Source organism: Littorina saxatilis, linkage group LG7, assembly GCF_037325665.1.
Source record: "Littorina saxatilis isolate snail1 linkage group LG7, US_GU_Lsax_2.0, whole genome shotgun sequence".
NCBI lineage: Eukaryota > Metazoa > Mollusca > Gastropoda > Littorinimorpha > Littorinidae > Littorina > Littorina saxatilis.
In genome coordinates, this window is record NC_090251.1 from 52,642,375 (window position 1) to 52,663,211 (window position 20,837).

A 20,837-nucleotide genomic window follows, 5' to 3' on the forward strand; every position below is an offset into this window, starting at 1 on the left:
GGTGGGGGGCCGGAATAGCCATGAAAAAAAAATACAAAAAGAGAAAAAGAAACAAAACTGAAGTGAAGGAGAAAACAAGTCGCGTAAGGCGAAAATACAACATTTAGTCAAGTAGCTGTCGAACTCACAGAATGAAACTGAACGCAATGCAACGCAGCAAGACCGTATACTCGTAGCATCGTCGGTCCACCGCTCACGGCATAGGCAGTGAAATTGACAAGAAGAGCGGGGTATACGTAGTAGTTGCGCTGGGAAGGATAGCACGCTTTTCTGTACCTCTCTTCGTTTTAACTTTCTGAGCGTGTTTTTAATCCAAACATATCATATCTATATGTTTTTGGAATCAGGAACCGACAAGGAATAAGATGAAAGTGTTTTTAAATTGATTTGGAAAATTTAATTTTGATAATAATTTTTATATATTTAATTTTCAGAGCTTGTTTTTAATCCAAATATAACATATTTATATGTTTTTGGAATCAGCAAATGATGGAAAATAAGATAAACGTAAATTTGGATCGTTTTATAAAAAAACATTTTTTTTTTACAATTTTCAGATTTAAGTCATTAATTAATTTTTAAGCCACCACGCTGAAATGCAATACCGAAGTCCGGGCTTCGTCGAACATTACCCGACCAAAATTTCAACCAATTTGGTTGAAAAATGAGGGCGTGACAGTGCCGCCTCAACTTTCACGAAAAGCCGGATATGACGTCATCAAAGACATTTATCAAAAAAATGAAAAAAAACATTCGGGGATTTCATACCCAGGAACTCTCATGTCAAATTTCATAAAGATCGGTCCAGTAGTTTAGTCTGAATCGCTCTACACACACACACACACACACACACACACACACACACACACACACACACACACACACACACACACACACACACACACACACACACACACACACACAGACAGACACACACACGCACATACACCACGACCCTCGTCTCGATTCCCCCCTCTACGTTAAAACATTTAGTCAAAACTTGACTAAATGTAAAAAGAAACAAGTTGGATGGGCCAAGATTTCACGTACCTAAGTGTAGGCCAGATTGGTAGTTACTTTGCGATATGTGTTATTATCATCATCTTGTCATTTACTGAAAAAGTTGACACCACATCAATCAATCAATCAATCAATCAATATGAGGCTTATATCGCGCGTATTCCGTGGGTACAGTTCTAAGCGCAGGGATTTTTAAATATTTTTTTATGCAATTTATATCGCGCACATATTCAAGGCGCAGGGATTTATTTATGCCGTGTGAGATGGATTTTTTTTACACAATACATCGCGATCGGCCAGCAGATCGCAGCCATTTCGGCGCATATCAGTCCTACTTTTCACGGCCTATTATTCCAAGTCACACTGGTATTTTGGTGGACATTTTTATCTATGCCTATACAATTTTGCCAGGAAATACCCTTTTGTCAATCGTGGAATCTTTAACGTGCACACCCCAATGTAGTGTACACGAAGGGACCTCGGTTTTTCGTCTCATCCGCCGGACTGAAAGACTAGCACTTGAACCCACCACCTAGGTTAGGAAAGGGGGGAGAAAATTGCGAACGCCCTGACCCAGGGTCGAACTCGCAACCTCTCGCTTCCGAGCGCAAGTGCGTTACCACTCGGCCACCCAGTCCAGTTCCACATGATCTTGGAAAACCCGATAAGAACATCAATTAAGACTGAGTAAAACATTGGGGGATAAACAACAACAACAACAACAACAACAACAACAACAACAACAACAACAACAACAACAACAACAAGAATGAGAGAACGGAGAGAAGAAATCGTTCTTCTTTGACTGCTTTGGTCCGGATGCGCTCAAAAGACAATACGTATTTTTGGTAATAAGATGTATACGTTATTTGGCGACAGCGCTGTTACGGGGAGAGAGAAAGAGAGCATTAGACACACATTAATAGATAGCCAAGATATACAGAGAATCTGAGAAATTTCTCCGAGTTCAAAACTAACTACCGACTGCAACAACGATGTTTCTAAAAGGCTGCTTTCACGAGTCCATAGGAAACCCCGTGTTTGAGAAAGAGAAAGTGCGTCTGTAGCAGACGACGCAACGAACGACAACATGGCTGACAGAACTGGTCGAGCAACTTTCGCGGTCTTGCGTGAAGCAGATATTTTTAACTTGATGTCTAGAAAGGCGTTTGTGGGTTGTTACGCTTTTAGACGGTGTGTCCCAACCCAGCGTGTTCGTTTACGTTTGTCTCTTCCGGAATTTGCAGACATATCTCACAGAAAGACGACAGGTATGTGGTTGAAAGAGACCAGAGATGCTATTAATAATATGATCTATGGACAAGAGTACTCATGTACGATACTTATGATCAGATGGGAAAGAAATGTGAACCGATCATTGTACTATTGAGACTACAGATGTTAGCCAGGTGAATATGAGACAAAAAAGATAGGGTGTCATGTTGTTTTTATTGTGAAAATAATGATTAAAATTAAGAGTCCCAGCAGCTTAATTTACACATGGTGAATGAATACTAATTACTACAATTCCTATTAATCTAAACATGTTAAATTTCATGTGAATGGCTAGATTCTCAACAGATTGTTCAGTATGGGTCCATATTTTGCACTATGATGGTGCATGCATGGGAGCAGTGCCATGCAATTATAAGGTGCAGTGTTGTTCACTTGTTGCATGTGGATTCCATACAGGCCAAATTGTAGTTTAAGTTGATCATGTATATATATGCACTGCATGCTAGTGTCATACCAAGCAAAAGAAAAAGTTCTCTGCTTAAGCTGAAGTAACCCATGGCATGCTGCACCTTAATTCGGGTGCACAGTGTAGGCCCAATAACCATTGTGGGAACTGGTATTTCGGCATAGTTGCTAGTTTAAATCCTAGCTGGCTATTGCAAAAACCAGTCACTCTGTTACGCCAAACAGTTAAACAAATTCTAAACGCAGTGATTGGACTGTTAGTCCCACCAATTCATGTTAACTGTTACACTTTGAGAAATAGCAAATATGCTACATTGTAACATGCTACGCTGTTAGTTAGTGTTGGTGTTACTACAGTGCTACGCTGTTAGTTAGTGTTGGTGTTACTACAGTGCTACGCTGTTAGTTAGTGTTGGTGTCACTACAGTGCTACGCTGTTAGTTAGTGTTGGTGTTACTACAGTGTTACGCCAAGCTAAAACATTGATATGCTCAATCAAATATTCACAAGCAAAAGCAACAGTTCCCTCTTTCTTGTGAGTCCAAGGCCTGCATGGTACTCATTTCTGCTCCTCATTCTGTGTAGCGGTCAGAATATTGGTCAGAAAACATTAATTGTTAACACTAAAAAAAAACCCAGCTCTGCAGGCATTCTCTAATGGGCATTATAATGTTCCTGCTTTCTTAATAAACAATTTGTTAGTGTATATATATTCTTGCATGAGATAGTGGATGTACTATTGATTATCAGGCAATGCTAGTTGCTACACGTAAACACCATTTGCCGTGTAAAATTGTTAAAAATCTGAATTTTTACACTTGAGGCTTAAAGGTTTGCAGGTCTAGATTGTACTTGTCTGGGGAAAAAAATCATACATAATGTAAAATGGTTTCTGATTCCATTTTGGGTATTTTGAGATTTTGACCGGTTAGAACTAATACATACTGAAATTATCTGTTAGTGCTGGGCGGGGATGTAGCTCAGTCGGTAGCGCGCTGGATTTGTATCCAGTTGGCCGCTGTCAGCGTGAGTTCGTCCCCACGTTCGGCGAGAGATTTATTTCTCAGAGTCAACTTTGTGTGCAGACTCTCCTCGGTGTCCGAACACCCCCGTGTGTACACGCAAGCACAAGACCAAGTGCGCACGAAAAAGATCCTGTAATCCATGTCAGAGTTTGGTGGGTAATAGAAACACGAAAATACCCAGCATGCTTCCTCCGAAAGCGGCGTATGGCTGCCTAAATGGCGGGGTAATAACGGTCATACACGTAAAAGCCGTGGGAGTTTCAGCCCATGAACGAACAAACAAACAAACAAATCTGTTAGTGTCATCCCCTTTCAAGTGAAACGTCCCTTCCTTTTAAAAGACCAACAAAAAAAAATCTTGATGAAATCCGGTCTAACAAGGCAGAGATTTTGATGCAGGGTCAGGCGGCGGGTCTAAAAGGGTGATAATTGCACAGTACAATCAACGCCTAACTTATTATTCTATACTGAAACAGGTAAAGCAACTTGTTTTGCTGGGTTTTTTTGTCACACCAACAGCTGGGTTGGAAATCTGCAGAACAAGATGCCTTACTGTACAGTGGAACCTCTCTTTTATGAATCCCCCACCCCACCCACACCCTGATGAAAAAATCTTATTTCCAGAACCTAACCAGGGGTGGCCAAATCGTCAGCCAAATCGCCAGGGGCGAGTAAAAAATCCGCCGGGCTAGCAGAAACCGCCTGGCTGGCCATTGAAAATTCTGGTCAAATGCAACACTTTTGAGTTTTTAAGCCATATAAACACTGCAGATGAACTGTGTATATATATATATATTGGGCCAGTGACATTTCTGCCGGACTAGTAACTTTCTTGAAGTTACTCGCCCGGCCGGCAAGTAAAATTACTTGATTAAACGACAAGCAGTTTGTGTGTGTGTGTATATTGCCTGATTCAAAATGTACTTTGACACTTTGTTGTTGTTCCAGGGCGTGTATTCAGAACTGTTCACTGGAGGCACGTGCATACAAATTGAAACATGGTTGCTGCAACTTGGTACAAGGTCGTTCGCGGCTTTTTCATCTTCTTCAACTTTATTGGCATTGTAAGTACACTTTGCTTACCTGTGTAGCAAAAAACTGCACATTCACGCACACACATGCACATACAATACATACACAGTTACACCACCACATACACTCACTCACACACTTAATACACTGTGACACACACACACACAAACTACACACACACCATCACCTCTTTTATATTGTGTTCTTTCCTGCACTGTAAATATTGCATGATAGAATATCTCTTGACTTTGTTTTATGAAGCTGGTACAAAAGAAAAAGGGCGTAATTCACAGTAGAATAAGATGATTAAAATTAGCCATGCTGGGGATGAAAATCATGGTTTAACACAGCTTCTTACATTTACAAATGATCTACAGTTACTAATGTACATGCATAGTTTTTCTATTTATTATTCATCTCAATTTTTGTCCGTGGCTCAAAGCAGCACAAAAATATGTTATTTTTGTTGTTGTTCTTTTAAAAGGACAAAACATTCTACTGTTCGGAAGAACAAATAGGGTTGGTTGGGGAAGCATAAACACTTACATTTTGTGTTTATGTAAACGTGCATTGGCTTCAGTTGTTTCTCTCCCTTGCAGGCTATGGGTATAGCAATGATCGCCGTGGGAGCGTATTTGTACATTGAGAAGAAGGACTTTCTCAACATCATGCCCAAGTATGAAGACATCAACATTGCGGCTGTGATGGTAGCAGCCGGCATCATCCTTTTGATCATCGCTTGTATCGGATTCTGCGGGGCTTGGATGGAGAGCCAGTGCATGCTCATCATGGTAAGGAGTCCGACAGATACAGTGGAACTCCTCCTTAAAGACCTCCACAAATCTTAGAAAATCAGATCTTCAAAAGGAGGGAGTCTGAAAATGGGGGTACATTTGAACTTGAAGAGGTTATGAACAGAAAGTTTGAGAAAACAAAGTCTTCAAAGGGAGGGAATATTTAATTATGGGGTCTTAAAAGGGGGGGGGGGGGGGTAGGGGGGGGGTCCACTGTAGAGAGATACAGTGGAACCTCTGTTATAAAACTGTGTGTCACATTCAGGGACCCTCTACTCTGGGACCTCATTTTTTCAGACAGTTTCTTCAAAATGTCGCTTCATTTTTAATTACCTCCATGTGAAGTCGACCTCGTTTTGACAGCCTACTTTCCTTGAGTTTTTAGCTCTTAGAATTGAGGTAAACACTGTAATGTTTTAAGAGGAGAGGATAGTGTGTGTGTGTGGGTGTGCATGCACTCACTGTAATGTTTTAAGAGGAGAGGATAGTGTGTGTGTGTGGGTGTGCATGCAATCACTGTAATGGTGTAAGGGAAATAACCCTTCCTGAAGTTGATAAGACTACGATGAGTTATAATTATGCAGTTGTGTCCTTTAACTACCAGTCCTGTGTGTGTGTGTGCTGGCAAACTCACTCATGTTTGCAAGGCTTTCAAAAGATGTTTGCACATGTATATATAGTTTAAGCAGATTAGATATTTAAGGAATGAGTTAAAAACACAGACGACAGACAGACAGACGACACATGCACGCACACACACACACAACCACACTCGCACACACTCGCAAAAACATACACACAAACACACAGAGAACAGTGTGCATATATATGGTATGTACAGCTGTTTTATAGTCAGTACAGTGACAGTATTACACACATGTTTGTTTCAGTTTTTCACATCACATCTTGTTGTTTGTTTCAGTTTTTCACAGCCATCTTTATCATCTTCGCCATGGAGATAGCAATTGGTATTGTTGGCTTCATCTACAGAGGGGACGTGAGCATCAACTTGTTCATTTGTATTTTTGAGTCACTTGAGAAAAAGTGACTCTATGTAATCGGTCAGTGTTAGTCTGTCCGGCCGGCCGGCTGTCCGGCCGGCCGGCCGTCCGGCCGGCCGTCCGTAGACACCACCTTAACGTTGGACTTTTCTCGGAAACTATCAAAGCGATCCGGCTCATATTTTGTTTAGTCGTGACCTCCAATGACCTCTACACTTTAACGATGGTTTCGTTGACCTTTGACCTTTTTCAAGGTCACAGGTCAGCGTCAAAGGAAAAATTAGACATTTTATATCTTTGACAAAGTTCATCGGATGTGATTGAAACTTTGTAGGATTATTCTTTACATCAAAGTATTTACATCTGTAGCCTTTTACGAACGTTATCAGAAAAACAAGGGAGATAACTAGCCTTTTCTGTTCGGCAACACACAACTTAACGTTGGGCTTTTCTCGGAAACTATAAAAGTGACCGGGCTCAAATTTTATGTGAACGTGACTCCCAGTGACCTCTACACTTTGACGTCTGCTTTGGTGACCTTTGACCTTTTTCAAGGTCACAGGTATGTCTTGAAGGAAAAAAATTGAAATATCATATCTCTGAAACTATTCATCGGATTTGATTCAAACTTTATAGGATTATTCTTTACATCAAATTATTTACATCTGTATTGTGTTGTGAATAGCAATTTCTTCCTGTCCATCTGATGCCTCATATAATATTCAGAACTGCGAAAGTGACTCGATCGAGCGTTTGCTCTTCTTGTTAAGACATGCACTGACTGAAGTGGTGGTGGTGAGCCCGGTAAACATTGAACATTTTTAAATCAGAAAGGTAACAAGACAATACTGAACAGCACAATGTAAAAGTCAACTTTAAAAGGGAGGATTCAGAACGCAAGATTAACAAAACTTGCCTCTCTATCGAACAAGTTCTGAGTGCTTCTTTTATTTGGTGGTTTTGATTTAGTTTGATGTTGATTTTTTCTGAATTTTCAGATTGACACTGAGCTGAACAAGCAGTTGAAAGCAGGACTGAAAGAGGAAAAGCGACACCCATCATGGGACACCATCCAGAAACTTGTAAGTACACACAAACACACAAGCAATGGCCCTCCCACACACACACAGACACCAGGGGCAGATCACATCATTTTTAAGGGGGGCTTTCCAAATTTATTTTAAGGATAATTTGATGACGCGAAGCGTTTAGTTGAGGGCGCGAAGCGTTCAAACTTCCGCATTAATTTGTAGCTATCTTGGTCGTATAACTTTCCCTTCCAAAAATGAAAAAAAATAGTCTTGGGAGAGTTTTCTTTAGGACTTTTTGTGTTTTGTTTGCTTGTGCAAATAGGCGTGTGATTGCTCAAAGTTGTGGGTTTTGTTTGCTTGTGCAAATAGGCGTGTGATTGCTCAAAGTTGTGGGTTTTGTTTCCTTGTGCAAATAGCCCTGGGATTGCGATCTGTGAGCTAATGTGTACATGAATGCATTGGTTCTTTTGAGTTTGTGTGCACAGCCAATTATGTGTGTGTGTGTGCATGTGTGTGTAAGTGAACACAACTGGTGTGTGTATATAATATATATAACTATCTGTGTGTGTCCATGCAACAGCATGCAGACATACCTGCACAGGTGCATACATATCACATGCTTGTATTAGTGTGTGTGTGTGCGTGTGTGCATGTATGTGTGTGCGTGTGAAACAATCAGGTCTTCAAGGAGAGACATTGATGGCGCTAATATTTTTTGAAACTGGTACACAAACTTTTATAGTCGGGTAGCTGAGTTCAGAAAAGTGCAACATGCTAAACGTTGAGGGTTACAAGCATCCACCTGGTCTCAATGGAGAGTCTGGACGTGGAGTAGTGTAGTCTAGGTAGGTGGACATTCTGAATTTGGTTTGTTTGGCCGCCATGACACTTTTCAAAATGGCCGCCTGAAAATCTTATGCGGGCCATATCTCACGTGTTATATGGACTAAAGTGACAAACTAAAGGGCTATATATATGTATTTTGACATGAAGAATTCAAATATGCAAGAATAAACATGATCTAAGTAGTGCATTGTATGATTACTTCGAAAAGTATGTCCATTCTGCGTGAAATTCTCGCGTTTTTCAGTCCTTGTTGTGCCTAATCATGTACATGCTCAAAATAACAGCAAAATTACCAGCAGTACATGATTGCATTTTAATAGAAGCAATATAACAAAGATGACAATGACATCCAGTCATCCCTGGAGGATCTGTTGTCCTCCATTGAGGAAGTCAAAGTCCTGTTCGATGAGTTCGAATCTTCCTCTTCGGAGAATGCAACCTACCAGTACCGGAGGACCTACATGAAGCTAGTCTCCATTCTGTTGAGATTTACTCGCTCTCTCCGCGATGGCGACTGGGAACTGTTTCTATCATCTTTTGCTGAGATGCTCCCATGGTTCGGAGCGTTTGATCACTATCTTCTTCTTCTTCTTCGTACGACGGTTGTGTCAGGCTCGGAATCCGGAGGATGCCATGAACATGGACGTTCTTTCCAGGTCGATCACTATCATTATACCCGTTGGGGGACAGTCTTTTTGGTGGACATGAATATGCTTCCGACGACAGCGCCTGAGGTGCACCTGGGTTTCTTGGCCGGCGATTTCGTCACCAAAGAAACGAAACAACTTTTCAACCAGATCGCAGATGATCAAGCGATGGAACACGTCAACAAAACTGGAAAAGTCGCTGGAGGACTTGTTGGCATTACAAAAACAGACACAGCCAGGGACAGGTGGTCTCTGACACTCAGCGCAAGGTCTCAGCTGGCTAAGGACACTTAGGCCATGTTTGGCCTGTCTAGTGCTGCTGATGAAGATGACGAGCACGACTGTGCACACAAGGACTTCGGGAAAAAGAGGTTGAAACAGGATCAAGATGATCTACAGAAACTCATCAACTTGTTTCAGACATTCAACCCCTTTGCTCACCCATCACCAGACCTGATTTCACTCACAACTTCTGACGTTGCCAGTGATGTTGTTCGTCGCGATATAACCTTCGTGGTTGAAAACGACGTTAAACACCAAATAAAGAAAGAAAGAAAGAAAGTGATGTTGTGAAACATGACTTGCTAACAGCAGAGGAAACAGGAAAGGAAGTCATCTCAGAGTTTGTGCAGAAAAGATTTGTCCTGAAAGAGACTCTTTTCCATGACAGAATCAAAACCAAGAAACTCTGCACCTTGGAGAGCATGTACACACTTGAAGTCAACACTGGAAAGGAGAAAACTGTTGCCCTCAAAGCCGACAGGGACTTGTTCAGACGTGTGATAACAGCTATGGAAGCAGGACGGGATGTTGACATCAACAAGATGTTGGAACAAGAGCTTTGTGGAGTGCCTCTCTCGCTAGCAACTGCTGACTGCAGATTGCGACTGCCAAGAAACAAAGCTGATCTGGCCAAAATACTTCAGCAAAATTTGCCACAGAATGCTGCTCCAGCTCCAAGCACAACCTGCACCATAGTTGATGGGATGGCGATGATACAAGTCTTGGGGAATCGGATGGGAGCAAAGACTTTAGGAGAGTGGAGTGACAATGTTGCAGAACACGTTGACAAGTACTTCTCACACTCCTGCACCAGAGTTGACTTGGTCTTTGACAGGTACATCAAACAAACAATCAAATAGACGACTCGAGGCAAGAGAACGGACGGCAAGAAAGGGATAAGAAGGAATGTACTGTCACGCACTCAAGCTCTAGGCAAATGGGACAGATTCATACTATTGGAGGAGAACAAGGCCAGCTTGGCCAATTTCCTTTGCGAAGAGCTGGCAAAGAATTTCAGGAATGAGCCTGGAAAAGAGCTGGTGCTGAGCGGTGGCTTTTCTGATGCCGAAAAGGTCTGGTCGTCATCTGACAGAGATGTAACACATCTGTCATCTGCTGAGCATGAAGAGGCAGATACCAGAATGCTTCTTCATGCCAAAGAAGCAAGAGAACAAGGATATCCACAAGTAGTCATCGTCAGCCGTGACACTGATGTTCTTGTTCTACTTGTCGCTCACCAACCACAGCTCAGTATCTTTGTGTGGATGCAAACAGGAACACCCCGGAAGAAGCACTTTGTGCCTGTGCATCAAATTAACATCACTGACCAACAAAGAGAATCATTGCTGGCATTCCATGCAATCACAGGTTCTGACAGCACCAGCCAGTTTGCTGGCATTGGGAAGAAATCTGCATGGAATGTTTTCCTCGACAATCCCCATCTTCTCCAAAGACTTGGCATGGAAGACTTTCCTGATGAGGAAGTGCTCATGGATGCAGAATCATTTGTCTGCAAACTCTACAACCCGAACACCCAGCACACGTCCACACAGCTGCTGCGATGCGACGTTTTCCACAGCGTGAAGAAAACGCTTGAGAACTTCCCCCCCACACAAGATGCTTTGAACCTACACATCAAGAGATCTCACTACCAGGCACTTGTGTGGAGGCGGGCTCTGGAAACTAAGCCACACCTACCGGCTGTTGTCAACAGTGGATGGAAGCTGGTCACGAAGGAGACTGGCGACGTGATTGAGCCCATCCTGCTGAGTCGTGCACCCACAACTGACACAACACAACGTTTTCTCGAGCTCATAGATTGTGGCTGCACATCGTGTGCTACAAGACGCTGCAGAGGTTGGTCCAGTGGACAGGGATGCACAAGAGCATGCCGATGCAAAGACTGCAGAAACCCACACACTTTGGCAGGGCTACGCAACTAAGCCTTGAAAATAATACCACTTTGTGCCTGAGAAACTATTGTTCTGTTTCCATGGAGGCATGTAGCCTGTCATACTCAGTGATCCAGAAGCGACAAATCGTTTCTTATAATGTTACATACCCATTATTGTGCCATCATTACATGTTCATTGCTAAAAAGGGAAGACCTAACGAGTGTAATGCATAAACGTTTGTGCATCATGTTGTACTATGGTATTTGACATTGTTCTTGTGTATTGAAGAGTCAGAGTTGTTGTGTACTGAAAGTGCATAATTAGCATGATGGGGCGGGGATATAGCTCAGTTGGTAGCGCGCTGGATTTGTATTCAGTTGGCCGCTGTCAGCGTGAGTTCGATCCCAGGTTCGGCGGAAATTTATTTCACAGAGTCAACTTTGTGTGCAGACTCTCTTCGGTGTCCGAACCCTCCCCCCGTGTACACTACATTGGGTGTGCACGTTAAAGATCCCACGATTGACAAAAGGGTCTTTCCTGGCAAAATTGCTTAGGCACAGTTAATAATTGTCTACCTATACCCGTGTGGCTTAGAATAATAGGCCGTGAAAGGTAAATATGCGCCGATATGGCTGCAATCTACTGGCCTTATATAACATTCCATCTCACACGGCATCATTGCAGAGCGCCTAGAACTGTACCCACGGAATATGCGCGATATAAGCCTCATATTGATTGATTGATGATAAGTATGCTATATAGTATCATTGGTGTTTAAGAAGTATTACAATTTTCAGTTTATATCATCACCCAATGTTTGTATTTTCTTGTCATCATTGATTTCAATTTGTTGTTCTCCAAAGCAATATGGAGTAAACTCTTTGGACGCTGATATGGCATTGTCTAAGATAGCAAATTCAGAAAGATAATACTTACTAAGTTCGTACATCGCACAGAGCTATTTTGTCAAATATTTAATTTTTGTAAGGAAATGTGAATGTTAGGGTTATTTTTGTGCCACCATTGACTTTGTCATCATGCAAAACATGGGAATTGACTCCATGTTTTTGAGTTTATCCCAAATATAAGCTGAGATATGAAGAAAAATGTAGATTGTGGCGGCCATTTTGAAAAGTGTCATGGCGGCCATAATATCCAAATTCAGAATGTCCACCTACTTAGATCATGTTTATTCTTGCATATTTGAATTCTTCATGTCAAAATACATATATGTAGCCCTTTAGTTTGTCACTTTAGTCCATATAACACGTGAGATATGGCCCGCATAAGATTTTCAGGCGGCCATTTTGAAAAGTGTCATGGCGGCCAAACAAACCAAATTCAGAATGTCCACCTACCTAGACTACACTACTCCACGTCCAGACTCTCCATTGAGACCAGGTGGATGCTTGTAACCCTCAACGTTTAGCGTCCCATTTTTTTGGCAAGCTACAGATTTCAGCTACCCGACTATTATGATGAAAACTATCCAGAAATAAAAGGTAGGCTGGTCATTGGAACCAGTAAGAGTCCAACTCAGTGTACTGGTTTTGCTGTTTCACCAACGAAAAAAATGGTAGTTCTAAAAATCAACCGGTAGGTTATACCGGCAGCCAATTATTTTCCGGTGTTTTCTCATTTCAACCGGTAAAATACTGGTACTTACCGGTTAACGCCAATACTGGGACAGAATGTTGAAATGAGGGTACATGTACATGTACAGAAGTTGCGACCTGAAGGTCTGAGAATGTGCCGGGTCTCCAAAGAGGAGAAGACTATAGTTAGAAAGGGGGTTACACTGTACAGCAAAAAAATAACGACAGGGGAACCTTCCTTTTACGACCTCTACAAACCTGAGAAAATCAGGTCTTAAAAAGGAGGGAGTCCTAAAATGGGGGTAAATTTACAGAGGTTAAGAACAGAAAATCTGAGAAAACAGGGCCTTAAAAGGTGGGAGTCTATAATTGAGGGGTCTCTATTGGGGGGGTTCCACTGTTATGATATGTTGATATTTGGTTGTTCAGTATAAATGCTGTGGCGTGGACAGCTATGAAGACTGGTACGCCTTCTACACCACCGGCAACCAGGTCCCCGACTCCTGCTGCAATCACAAAGATTGTGGCTCCAGGCCCGATTTGGCTTACAGTGTGGTGAGTTTCATGATGTTTGTGTGTGTGGAGGGGGGGGTGCAGTGGCGGATTTAGGGGGGGGGGGGGGGGGGGGCTTCAGGGAAAAAAATAAACAAGTCGCGCAAGGCGAAATTACTACATTTAGTCAAGCTGTCGAACTCACGGAATGAAACTGAACGCACTGTATTTTTTTCACCAAGACAGTACAGCTTCGTCAATCCCCGCGAGAAGGAAATCGCTCACCTCCCACGTGCAAAACGCAGTGATATGCACACGCCAGAATAGCGCGGTAGCGTATTGTGCTAAGCAGGAAAGCGCGCTTTTCTGTATTCGTGTTAACTTTGTGAGCTTGTTTTGAATACAACCTATCAGGAAACGATAAAGAATAAGATGAAATCATTTTTGGATCGATTTCTTAAATTTTAATCGTAAGACTAATTAATCTATTTTCGTTAATTGTGATCACATTTTAAGAGTAAACATGACATATGTATATATTTTTAGATTCAGAATGTGATGAAGAATACAATTTTAAATCTGTTTGCGAAAAATCGATTTTAATGACAACTTTAATGAGCAAACTCATTAATTAATTTGTAAGCCTCCAAGCTGAAATGCAATACCAAAGTCCGGGCGTCGTCGAAGACTACTTGACCAAAATTTCAACCAATTTGGTTTAAAAATGAGAGCGTGACAGTGCCGCCTCAACTTTCACAAAAAGCCGGATATGACGTCATCAAAGACATTTATCAAAAACAATTTTTAAAAAAACGTCTGGGGATATCATACCCAGTGTAAAATTTCATGAAGATCAGTCCAGTAGTTTTCTCTGAATCGCTCTACACACACAAAACTTGACTAAATGTAAAAAGAGAGAGAGAGAGAGAGATGATTAAATGACAGGGGGGGCTAAGGGGGCCTGGGCCCCCCCTTCAGGGAAAAAAAATAAAAAAGAGAGAGAGATGATTAAATGACAGTTTCTGAGCTCAGGTGGCCCTAGATTGCAGCATTTTGCTTCCTTGAAAAACTAAAATTCTCCTAGCATGTTCAGGCGCTTTGCGCCCTCAGTTCAGGCGCTTCGCGCCTTCATGTTTCGTTTGTGCAAAAAAGTTTGGGTGCCCCCCCCCCCCCCCTTCCTTATGATCCTGGATCCACCCTTGGGGTGTCCAAGTGTATGTGTGTGTTGTGTCTATCTGCTGCAATTACAAGGGTTGTGGCTACATGCCAGAATTAGCTAACAATGTGGTGTGTTTCATGATGTGTGTGTGTGTGTGTGTGTGCTAGTGTTTCCCAGTGTGTGTGTGTCCCAGTGTGTGTATGTGTTTGTGCGAGTGTGTGTGTACATGTGTGTGTTTGTTGATGCAGTCCTGACAGGTTGTGCCTTTACTCGCATTTGGCGAGTAGATTCACGTTTTTACTCGCCAGGTAATTGTTTCAACTCGCCACTTTCCGGGCTGTGATTATACTAAATAATCTTCTTCCTATTCCTTTGGCTGAAACTCCATGGTTTTTAAGTGTATGACCATTTTTACCCCGTCATACATCGCTTTCGGGGGATGCATGCTTGGCATATTCATGTTTCTAGAACCCATCAAACTCTGACATGGATAACACTATTGTTTCTATGCATACTTGTTACCAAGGGGGATAATTCACTATCAGTTATAAAAAGTTGACTTGGGAGATCGAACAAATATCCACCCTTAACCCTCCAGGCGTGGCCGGGATTCGAACCCATGACCTTCCCCTTGGGAGGCTGGTGTCTTATCAACTAGGCCACCGCGCCTGTCAAAACTTGGCATCAATTGTAGCTAATTTCTTAAAATGACTGCACGGGAGCATAACATTTTCTCTTTTATTTCCCCCTGTGGAACGTTACAAGGTATGATCCAAACAAAATGATCAAATGTGATTTTCGCAGAGACTGTTTGGCGTATCTAGCCCAAATTACAGCAGCCATTAGAACTACTCTTCTCCTACATCGTTGCAAAGCCACAAGTGCTTGTGACATTCATGATAACCGTTTGATCATTTTGTTTGGATCATACCCTGGTAAAACAAATATCTTGTGTTAAAGAGCCCCTCTTTGCTAACTCATAAAACAACAGTGTCAACAGACATAATACATGTAACACTTATTCTCTTCAACAGGGTTGTTACTCCAAGGTGAAGTCGGAAGTTGAGGACAATTTCTACGTACTGGGAGCGGCAGGCATTACGCTGGGGGTGCTGCAAATACTGCTCCTGGTGATGACCATGTTGATGATCTGCGCCATCAGGCAGAACAGATCCATCAGGACATAGAGAGTAGCATTTTCATAAAAACAGATATACCGTGAAACCCCCCCTTTTGCAAATACTTCTTGTGGTGATGACCATGTTGATGATTTGCCATCAGGCAGAACAGATCTATCAGGACATAGAAGGTCACATGTTTAATAATAATACAGAAGAACCCCCCTCACCCCCCCCCCCCCCCACCCTTTTTGACCTCCGACAATCTGAGAAAATCTGGTCTTAAAAAGGAGGGAATCTTAAATTTAAAATGAGGGTGAATTTACAAAGGTTATGAACAGAAAATCTGAGAAAACAGGGTCTTAAAAAGGAGGGAATCTTAAATTTAAAATGAGGGTGAATTTACAAAGGTTATGAACAGAAAATCTGAGAAAACAGGGTCTTAAAAGGGAGGGAGTCTTAAATTGGGGGGTCTTGAAAGGGGGCGCCAGTTTCACTGTAGTTCTTTCAGACCGTGCTGAACTGCCGCAGCGAACAGGATTTGGAATCAATTTAGAAAGATGGCGATGCCTTTGTTTGCCAAAGCATCATGAATTGTATTTATAGGTAATAGGGTTTATGTTCATTATAACATTTTACGTAAATATTGGGGTGCCAATTATTACTGTGCATAATACTTAATAGGTTTTGTTTTTCTTACCGCTATATTTTTTGTCATTTGTGTGCATCTGTTCTCTTGCTGATATTCTCAACACTAATGTTAACCCTTACACTGGTGCAATTCTGTGACACATGTTACATAGCCACTGGTGAATTAACAGAGAGAGAAATAAAGAAAAATGGTCATCTAGGTTTTCGCATCCATGGGAGGTAATCGAAACCGACCAAACAGACTGAGCCAGTAGCGCGACATATGTCGTGCCAACCAGGCGCGCGATATATGTTGCGACAACCACCCTAAGGGTTAAAATGGCTTGTCAAGTGAAATTAAAGAGCACAAGGAGTGTTACGTGATGTGTTTTTTCTGTGGAGAGAAAGTCATCCTCCAAGTTCATGGTCTGAAGAGTTTACACAAGATTTTGAAAATCATTAATGTCAGTATCACCTTTTTTTCTTCTTGATATTTTTTTGCATGACCATGCAGTTACCATGACTTTTTGTTCACAGTCTCATAGCTTCTTCCTTCTTCACTGCCGGCGAAGGAGTTCATAGTTTGCATTATGCACATTTAAACTGGATCTCCTGTCAAATCTTTTCTGTTATTTTTATGTCGTTGCTGATTTTGTTTAGTGAGGTTCATTTTGGTGCATTTTTTGTAAAAACATAAAAATCAAGTGTGGATAAATGTAAGGTTGTAAGCAAACTTTTTCTCTGAATGGAATGTAACTTGCAAGAGAACTCTGTCAAAGTGCCGTTATCATGTTTTGATTTCTATTAACAGCAAAATGTTGTGGATAATAATATTTGCCTTTAATTCAAAATTTCAAATAACCAAAGGGAAGTAATCGCTCTTTATGCATACAACGTGTAATGGAGTAAGCGAGAGTTGTACGGAACCTTTCTCCTGGCACCTGAGAGAATAACAAGCATTGAAATGAACAAGCGACTTTCATATAAATTGCCTAATTTGCATTTATATCTTGAAGGCTGGCTCCTTGCCTTGACTTTTACGTTTTTGATCATGCATCTGTGGCATCAGAGACTAATCTGCTCATACCTGGTATTTTTTATATTGAATTTTGAGGCCCTGAAGGTAGTAGCGTGAGATTGAAACGGTTAGGATTTAACCATCAGTTTTTTCTGTTGATTTAAATCGTAGCGTCATGTAGAGTTAATTGATAAATTCGAAGAAAGGAGTTATCTTTTTGAATTGTTCTAGATACTATACTTTGATTTTTGGGAATGGTTGGAATCATTATGAACATTAGTTTTTTAGAAGTATGTTCATGGAAAACATATGTTTCAGGTGCTCAAATATTGAAGTTTTGTTTCTATATGTAAGTCCCAAAGATACGTCTGCTCGTTGTGATGGTTATGTATACATAGATGCTAAAATATAACCTGTAGTCCCAAATGTGGGATACTCGCTATATTTCCCCCAATTTTGTTTGCTCAGTGACTTGTACGTTTGAATGCGCATGGCTGAGTTAATTTTGCTTGGTTGCACATATTTCTTGCCTGTGTTGTTGTGACAAGTTCACCTTTCCCCCTACTTTTAAATTCATAATTAAGTTATAAAAGGGCTATATTATGACATCCTTGTTCCTTAAACTGTCAATTTGTAAAATCAATTTGTATTCAGAACCGATGTTGATGTAATCTAGAGCTGTGGTTTGGTCCGGTCCCATGACATAATTATATGACCTTTTTTTTCTCATTGGTTAAATAAAGATGTTTATTTTTTGTACCTTTTTGCCTCATTTCAGTTATTTTATGTGTGTTGTCATACTTGTAGCAGATGAGTACAGATTAAATGAAGTTTTCGTGGAATGTAGATCATGTATGTCCAAGAGGGAACCTGCAGTGTCAATATCTAGGCATTGGTCTGGGTGGAGTGGTTTGGAAGATCAGATGGTGGAGCACTTGACTTTGAATGGGGGCCCGGTAGCTCAGTTGGTAGAGCACTGGACTTGTGATCGGAAGGTCGCAGGATCGAATTCGGGCCGGGACGGACACGGGTCAACTTTATGTGCAGACCCAGAGACGGAAGCCATGTCCCACCCCCGTGTCATCACAATGGCACGTAAAAGACCTTGGTCATTCTGCCATAAGTGCAGGTGGCTGAATACACCTAAACACGCAGACACCTGGGTAGCGCGACTCCGTTGCTGCTAGCTTTCCACTGGGAGGAAGCGACCCGAATTTCCCAGCGATGGGACAATAAAGTAATGAAAATGAAAAAAAAAAAAAAAAAACTTTCATTTACTCGGGTCGCTTCCTCCCAGTGGAGAGCTAGCAGCAACACGATCGAGTAGCGCTACCCAGGTGTTCAGGTGTAATCAGTCATCTGCACTTCTAGCAGACTGACGGAGGTAGCACAACTTGTTGCTGATTGATTTCTACTGGGAGGAAGTGACTTGAATTTCCCAGCAATAGATAGATGAAATATTACAAGAATTGACGCTTTAATTTGTAAGTAAAATATGAGAAATACCTTATCGCATCTAAAAGCTTGCTCTCAAAGGTACGCCAAGTGATGTAATTATGGTGGGGGTGTTGGCTGTGTGTGTGTGACTGTGTGTGCACAGGCCTAATTGCTTGTGTGCATGTGTGTGTGGGCGTTAGTGTGGCGTGTGTGTGTGTGTAGGCGTTAGTGTGTGTGTGTATGTAGGCGTAAGTGTGTGTATGTGGGCGTTGGTGTGTGTGTATGTAGGCGTTAGTGTGTGTGTAGGCGTTAGTTTGTGTGTGGATAGGCGTTTGTGTGTGTGTGTGAATTTTATCCGCAGAACTCAATCACACACACAATGCCAAGGGTTCAACCTCTCTCACACAAAAATTCCAAACAGGAGTAAGGTTTTCCTTTTATTGCGTCAACATTGATACGTGAGACCACTGTCCCTGGGACCAAGAGAACAAGACAAGATAACTAAATCACAAACTAAATCAGATTCCAATATGGAACTGATAAGCAAGGACTTCTTCGCGGTGAGGTTAAAATCACGGAGGTCTGCCATCAGAAGACTTAAAGTGGATGCACATTTGTATCCTTTGCGGATCATGACTTTATTCAGTTATTCTGCGGAAAAACAGAAATGCTGCAGAAAAAACGGTTTTTCTGCAGCATTTCTGAATAATGCCGTCATCCGCCGAAGCATCGTTTTTTTTGCACTCATGCATGCTCCTCGGAGAGTCCAGTTGACCAAATGGACAAGCGGTTGCCATGGCCACATTTCTGCCTCCGGTTGCCGGAGCAGCTCTGCGTGCACTTACGGGACCTGATGTCAGTGCCTTCTTCCGAAGCGTCGATGGTCTGTCCGCAGAGACATACTGAGGACTGAGTCAGAGCCGCGTACTTGTACTTGCGCTGGTAGCATCTGGAAGAAAAGTGTGGAGGCCGCATTAACCGAGAAGCAAAGAAAGAAACAAGCAAAACAAATACAAAATAACCCCCTTGAAAAAAACACCTGTGAAACACACATACACATAAATACGAGCAAGCACGTGCGTATGTACATCGGGTTCACACACACACACACACATTACACACACACTCACACTCACACACACACACATTACACACACATAACACACACACACACACTCACACTCACTCACACACTCTCACACACACACTCACACCGTCACACACACACATTTCACACACAGATCCCTGCGCCTTGAGTCCGAGTCTGGAGATACGCGCGCGATATAAGACTTCATATAATAATAACACACACACACACACACACACACACACACACACACACACACACCGCCCAACAACCCCCTCCCGTCACCCACCACCCAACCCAATACGCACAAAATGTATTGAATCACTGCTAACCCCTGTTGACATTTTTGTGTGAAATCGATCGTTCGTCGATCCCGCAATCTCTATACTGTACCTGCTTGTGCACCAGTCTATGGTCATGGTTCGCTGAAATCTCTGCTCAAGTTCGAAGGGTTGCACCTCTGCCACGTAACACCCTTCATAGGTTGGCTCCAAGCGATCTGTTACCGTGATCGAAAAATCACGTTTGAAGAAAGACACGGTAAGTATCATGGTCTGACAAGTTAGTTTGTACGTCCTCTGAGGACCAATATTGGGACAGGTAGATTTAATACGCTATGTGGGGGGGGGGGGGGGGGGGGGGGGGGACAAAACTTGAAGACTGGACAGACATGCAAACAAATAACACATTCGATCGTATGTGCGACTGCATGGGAGTGCGGTTGTGTTGGAGTGTGGGTGTGGGTGTGCATGTGTGTGTGCGTGCATGCATGCGTGTGTAGCCGTCCGTCCGTAGTCTGTATGTCCGTTCGTGTGAAAGAACTCAGGAGCTTTTGGTGCGAGACAGAGAGATGGGGACAGAAGGGTGGAGATTGGGGCCCAACTGAGCTGATGCAATAGTGTTCCAGATGATCCAAAGCCAAGATACTGCTACAACAGTTCCAGTCCGTCTTCACGAAGCGTGATGACTCTCCTCCACCAGAGTTGAAAGGCACCCCAGTCCCCCCACTTGAGAAGATTACCATCAC

The 20,837-nt window shown here is 42.2% G+C and overlaps 2 protein-coding genes across 3 annotated transcripts in view; one reads left to right on the forward strand and one right to left on the reverse strand.

Annotated features, from left to right (window-relative positions):
- Nucleotides 1-1,957: 1,957 nt before the first annotated feature.
- Nucleotides 1,958-18,045, forward strand: LOC138971783 (tetraspanin-9-like). Of its 2 annotated transcripts, XR_011457376.1 has the most exons (8): nt 1,958-2,291; nt 4,695-4,810; nt 5,378-5,569; nt 6,495-6,569; nt 7,572-7,655; nt 13,299-13,424; nt 15,555-15,968; nt 16,049-18,045. XR_011457376.1 is itself a non-coding variant. In XM_070344583.1 (7 exons), the coding sequence occupies exons 2-7, from the start codon at nt 4,745-4,747 to the stop codon at nt 15,705-15,707; spliced, it is 696 nt and encodes a 231-aa protein (XP_070200684.1). In that variant the 5' UTR covers nt 1,958-2,291; nt 4,695-4,744; the 3' UTR covers nt 15,708-18,045. The 2 variants fall into 2 exon arrangements, 1 of the variants encoding a protein (XP_070200684.1); XM_070344583.1 differs by having other exon boundaries at nt 15,555-18,045.
- A 1,229-nt stretch (nt 18,046-19,274) lies between these two features.
- Nucleotides 19,275-20,837, reverse strand: part of LOC138971785 (cell surface hyaluronidase CEMIP2-like) — a 58,566-nt gene continuing 57,003 nt past the window's right edge. The window contains exons 27-28 of the mRNA XM_070344598.1: nt 20,204-20,309; nt 19,275-19,672 (exon numbers count right to left, since the gene is read on the reverse strand). Coding sequence (XP_070200699.1) covers nt 19,468-19,672; nt 20,204-20,309 — 311 coding nt within the window. The 3' untranslated portion in view covers nt 19,275-19,467. The remainder of the gene's footprint in view (nt 19,673-20,203; nt 20,310-20,837) is intronic.